General features: G+C 39.1%; 1 protein-coding gene across 1 annotated transcript in view; it reads right to left on the bottom strand.

The window, feature by feature from the left end:
• The window catches only part of MYO1H (myosin IH), a 75,877-nt gene extending 69,732 nt beyond the window's left edge, over positions 1 to 6,145 (bottom strand). Inside the window, exon 1 of the mRNA XM_006870504.1 lies at positions 6,014 to 6,145. Coding sequence (XP_006870566.1) covers positions 6,014 to 6,139 — 126 coding nt within the window. The 5' untranslated portion in view covers positions 6,140 to 6,145. The remainder of the gene's footprint in view (positions 1 to 6,013) is intronic.
• Positions 6,146 to 6,344: the final 199 nt, after the last annotated feature.

The following is a 6,344-nucleotide window of genomic DNA, read 5'->3' as shown; positions in this document are numbered from 1 at the left end:
TTCTCAAAATGAGGAACTGCAGAAAAAAATTCAATAACGAAAGTCGAGGCTTGAAAGATTCTCTAGGCAAATTATTGAATGATGCAGAAAGCATCAAAACAAGATGGAAGGAACACACAGAGTCCATGTTCCAAAAGGAAGTGGTTGATGTTCAACCATTTCAAGAGATAGCATATGATCAAGAGCCAATCATACTGAAGGAAGAAGTCCAAAGTACATTAAAGGAATTGGAAAACAAGGCACCGGGAACTGATTGAACACAAATTGAAATCTTTCAAAAAAGTGAGGCAGCACTGGAAGTAATCACTCATCTATGCCAAGTAATTTGGAAGATGACTATCTGGCCAAATGATTGAAAGAGATCCATATTTGTGCCCAGTCCTAAGAGAGGTAACTCAATGGATGCAGAAATCATCAGACAATCTCTTTGATATTCCATGCGAGTAAAGTTTTACTCAAAGTAAATACAGAAATGGCTGAAACCATACATCATTGACAGAGAACTTCCTGAGGTTCAAACCGGATTCAGAAGAGGCCATGGAATGAGGAATATCATTGCTTATGTCAGATGGATCTTGGCTGAAAGCAGAGAATACCAGAAAGATGTTTACAAGTGCTTTATTGACTATGCAAAGGCCTTCGATTGTGTGGATCACAACACATACACTTGTGCTCATAAGGAACCTGTACATAGACCAAGAGACAGTTGTTTGAACAAAACATGGGAACACTGAATGGTTTAAAATTAAGAAAGGTGTGTGACATGGTTGAATTCTTTCACCATACTTATTCAACCTGTATGACTGGAGAAAGACTAACCTGTGATATGCAGATGATACTAACTTGCTTGCTGAAAAAGTGAAGAGGACTTAAAATGCTTACTGATGATCAAACACCATAGCCTGCAGTATGGATTGCATCTCAATGTAAAGCAAACAAAAATTCTCACCACTGGACCAATAAACAACATTCTTATCATTGGAGAAATGATTGAAGCTGTCAAAAACTTCATTTTTCTTGAATTAATTATCAACACTCATGGAAGCAGCAATCAAGAAATCAAATGACATATTGCATTAGGCAAATCTGCCGCACAAGACCTTTTTAAAGTACTGAAGAGCAAAAGATGTCAGCTTGAGGACTAAGGTGCACCTGACCCAAGCCATGGTATTTTCAATAACCTCACATGCATGCAAAAGTTGGACAGTGAATAAGGAAGACAGCCAGAATGCTCCTTGGAGACTAGGCTGGTCAGATTTTGTCTCTCATCCTTCAGACATATTGTCAGGAGGGACCAGTCACTGGAGAAGGATATCATGTTTGGTAAGGTGGAGGGTCAGAAAAAAAGAGCAAGACCCCCAGCGAGACGGATTGGCAAAGTGGCAGCATCAGTGGGCTCAAGTGTGGCAACAATTGTGAGGTTGGCCCAGGACTGGGCAGTGTTTCATTCTGTTGGGCATAGGGGCGCTATGAATTGGTAATAACTCGATGGCACCTAACAACAACAAAAACAGCACATGAAAAAACAAGTTTCACGTAACTATTTCAGTAACCAGAGTTACTAATCAGATCAAAGGTCTCACTGTCAACACGGTTTTTGAGAGATTTGTTGTTTTTGCTTTCTACCTTCCTTTTCTGCTTGAGGGGCATGCTATTTGCTGTCAGGTTAAGTTTTATAGGCCTGACATCTAGTGGCCAGTGTGTGAAAATAAATTCTCTTTTTCTTAGGCACACTGGTTAAGGTTTCTATGTACTTAAAACATGTTTTCAAATCAAGAAAAATATTTAAATTAAAATTTGTATGTCAATATTTGCCTACTATGAAACAACAACAAAAATTATGTATCATAATTTTGTTAAATCTAACATCATCAAGGCCAATAGTTTTATTGTTTTTGTTGTTAAGTGCTGTTGAGTTGGTTCTGACCCATAGCGACCTGTGTAGTGTTTCCGAGAGCAGCTGGTAAGCCTGAACAGCCAACCTTGTAAGTTTAAAAGGCTTTGCAGTCTGACACATTGACCCTTTTATTAATTATATTTAGAGATTTTTACCTAAAGTTTCCTTTAATTAACTTCTTCTAGGTATGACTTTATCTACCTTTTTAGTTAATCCTCATCAAGTCTTTCACCTTAAGAATTATTCCATTTTATTGATTCACTAAAATATGCATGTCATTCTTAGACCTGCATGTCATGCTGTGGACCTGGTTCTGACTCAGTGATCCTATGCACAACAGAATAAAACACTACCTGGTTCTGGCACCATCCTCACAATTGTTTACACTTGAGGCCACAGCTGCTGCCATTATATCAATCCATCTCATTGGGGGGGGGGGTGTCTTTTTTGCTGATCCTCTATTTTACCAGCATGATGTCTTTCTCCAAGGACCAGTAATATGTCCAAAGTATGAGATAACATGTCCAAATTATCCCTCCTGATAACAGGTCCAAAGTATGAGAGATGAAGTCTCGCCAACCTGGCTTCTAAGAAGCATTTTGGAGGTGCTTCTTCTAAGATTTGCTTGTTCTTCTGGTAGTCCATAGTACTTTTAATATTTTTCTACAATACCTTAAACTTGTATGTATCAAATTCTTCTATGGTCTTCCTTATTCACTGTCCCAATTTTCACATTCATATGATGTTATTGAAGATATCATGGCTCGAGTCATGTGCACCTTAGTTGTCAAACTGACAATCTTTGCTCTTGAACACTTTACAGAGGTGTAGTGCAGATCTGCCTAATGCAGTGTTTGATTTCTTGACTACTGTTTCCATGAATGTTGACAGTTGATCTAAGAAAACCGAGAGTTTAGACATCGTTTCTCCATTTATCATGATTTATTCATTGGTCTGTTTTCTTTTACATTGAGGTACAACCCATAGTGAAAGTTGCAGTCTTTGATCTTCATCAGTAAGTATTTTAAGTCCTCTTCGCCTTCTGCAAGCCAAGTTGTATCATCTGCCTATTGGAGCTTGTTAGTGAGTCTTCCTCCAATCCTGGTGCCATGTTCTTCTTCATATGGGTATTCCGGAACATATACTTGTGCTAATAAATCCAGTTTTATTAGATGATTTGAATAAATATGATCAAAGAAAGCAACACTGACACATCTAATTTTAAACCATTCACCGGCCCCTTCTTCTGTTCAAACAACTGCCTCATGGTCCAAGTATAGGTTCTTCTCATGAGAACAAACATTTTCCAAGACAGCACATAATAACTCAACAATTCTTAATGAGTTGCCTGTATTTGATATGATTTCTGTTGCGGCGCTACACTGGACTGCAAACCACAAGGTTGGCATTTCAAACCCACTATCTGCTCCTCAGAAACCCTGTACAGGGTTGCTTTGAGACTGAACCAAATCGACAGCACTTAACATTTGATTACACGCCTTGTTGTTGTTGTTGGGTACCATTGAGTTGGTACCAACTCATAGCAACCCTATGCACAACAGAACAAAACACTGCCCAGTCTTGGGCCAACCTCACAGTTGCACCCCTTAGCTTATTTAAATCCAGCAATGTTGTTACTTCTCACTAATAACGACCACCCACCCCATGATGACTTAAATATTATTAAACACCTTTTATCTTTTGTTGCTCTTAACTGTGAAGTCTATTCTGATTCATAGAGATCCTGTATAGGATTTCTGAGACGTTAGTATGTCTTTGAGGGAACAGAAAGCCTCAACTTTCTTCCATGGAGCAACTGGCAGGCTTGATCCACAGACCTTATAGCTCACAGTCCAGTGCTTACTGTATGAAAATTAATGTTTAAAATCCCACTACCAAATCCTAGTTTGGTCCTATTTGCTAGTAGATCATAATTTAGTAGGGGAGGGGAATCCCTGGCCCATGGGTTGTATTAGGCCAGTGAAATCATTATAGTCTGGCCCTGCCAAGGTAGCTGTTCTAGCTATCATATAAGGCGTGAGTTAAAATGTTTGACCAGATACAGGTTATTTTTTTAGTTGTTAATTTTTTATGGTCCACAAATGTTATAAAATTTTGGCAAAAAAAAGGTTCCCCACTCCTGATATAAAGTCCAGTTCTACTAGCTCTCATTATCAACAACAACAACAACAAATAACCATGACCACCTCCACTGAAATCCTAAAAAGTGGTGCACTTCCTAAAGTCACTTTAGCTCAACTACAGGTCAATCGATGTTTTTACAGACTTTGAAGTCATTCATTAAGTTGTATGTTATCAAATTAAAAAAGCATTCTTGATCTCTTTCAAAACGCAAATGAAAAATAACCCCTTAAGAAACCTGTCGAAAGCTCTTTTGCTCTCCTCTGAGACCACTGCCACATTCGTCTCTTTTTTGCTGACATTTTATAAGATCTATAATTAAGGTAAAAATGTGACTCGTTTCTTAAGTAAAAGGCCAACATGCAGGAAGTGACCTCAGTTGTTCTCCAGATGTTAACTAATAGAGTAGCTAATGTTCAAAAATGTTTTGTTCAAACATAGTTCAGAAAATTAGAAATTACCGTTAAGTTGAAGAATAATGTTAATTTAGAGATTCATGCAAAGAAAAGGTTGTGGGTGTGTGCTTCAACAATCCTCCTTGTAACTGATTCCCCTCTGCCAGCCCTAAGTGTTTATTTGTTCCACTACATAAAGCTTAGTGGTTACGAATCGGGCTGTGAACCGCATGGTCAACAGTTCAAAACTACCAGCTGTTTCGTGGGAGAAAGATGAGGCTTTCTGCTCCCACAAAGATTTGCAGCCTCATAAATCCTGTACAGGGTCACTCTGAGTCGGAACCTACTCCATAGCACATAACCACCACCACTCTCGCTGAAACTGTTAACATTGCAGTATCCTGCCTGGATTATTTTGTGTCTGTTTTGTGGTATTTACCCTCTAGTAAAATGGTTTTTATGTCTAGAAGAGTGTACATCTGATTTTTTATGGCAGCAGGATGAAACTGAAAAAAACAAACAACCTTTTAGATGTTCTATCATTGGTTCTTAAAAAAAAAGATACTAGCATGTAAACAGCTTGTGACCATGGGTGAGATCACCTCTGCAAGATACATGACATCCAAATTCACTTGTACTTTACAAACCAATCACAGCAAAAGCCCTGTTTCCTGGTAGCCCATGCTACCTTATCTTACCAAGCAACCAATCAAAATATCCCATCATAAAATTCCTGGCTTTACCATATACATTTGGCTATAACTCCAGCACAGTCGAGACTTCACTTTACCTGTGTGAGCGTCAGGGTATCCCTGACACAAACTACCTTTTCTCTCAATGAGTCTCTTGATTATTTGAAATTGAGTATGCATCAGAATTCTACCACAGCACAAAGGATAGCGGAATGAAGAGATGGTGAAAGAACCCTCAAGATATGAGACCCTAAATCTATTCCTTGACCGAAAAATCATGTAAGTCAATGGATTCCCTTTGTGGGCTTGTTTTTTGTGTGCTGTGGAGTCAATTTCTACTCATAGCCACTTCATGTGACTAAGGAGAACTACACTACAGGGTTTTGTGTGTGTGTGTTGTTTTTTTTTTTAATAGGTAATCTTTAAGAACAAATTACCAGTTTTTTTCTCCTGTTGAGTGGCTGGTGTGTTCAAACTGCCAATCTTCTAGTTGGCTTTTAAATGTTCAATGATTCCATACTGGGGCTCCTTTTAAGGGCTTGTTGTGAAGTGCCATTGAGTTGGTTCCAACTTGTACCAACCCTGTATAGGGTTTCTAAGGAGCAGCTAGTGGGTTTCAACTGCTGACCTTGTGTTTGGCAGTCAGATGCTGATCCTACAGTGCCACACCAGGAATCCTTTGTTGGCTTAGATGAGTTTAAATTGGATCTGTCACTGTTAGAATGTACAGTCCCTAACACAAAGGGTCAAAGTGAATTTAATAGCAGTTTCATGACACCAGCCTTTAAAGGTTAATCTAATAGATAGACATTGTTCAAGAGCATCACAGCTGTGAAAACGGAGAGGGAATGATTCCAGAAAGATGGCTGAGAAATGAATTCAGTTACATATATGAGGTTCTCGCTGAAACGCTTGTGAAGATTGTCCACAAAGGCAGATTCGCTGGTGTATGCATCCAGCAGCACAAAATCCTGCACTCCAACCTTGTCCCGGGCTGTCAGTGCACCTTCCATGTGCAGACGAATGTGCTTCCTCCTCACGTCTTCTTTCTAGGGAAACAGAACATTCCTCAGTGGTTGGTTCATTGTCATTTCTATTGCACATCTAATATGGAAAGAGCAAGGTGCTAGACCCTGGGGTAGAAGGGAGTCAAGATTAAATTATGCTCTCGTTAGAGTTCAACATCTACTTAGGCATGTTGTTAAGTGCCGTCAAGTC

Source organism: Chrysochloris asiatica, unplaced genomic scaffold (genome assembly GCF_000296735.1).
Source record: "Chrysochloris asiatica unplaced genomic scaffold, ChrAsi1.0 scaffold00142, whole genome shotgun sequence".
Lineage (NCBI taxonomy): Eukaryota > Metazoa > Chordata > Mammalia > Afrosoricida > Chrysochloridae > Chrysochloris > Chrysochloris asiatica.
This window is presented reverse-complemented; position numbering and strand designations above follow the sequence as displayed.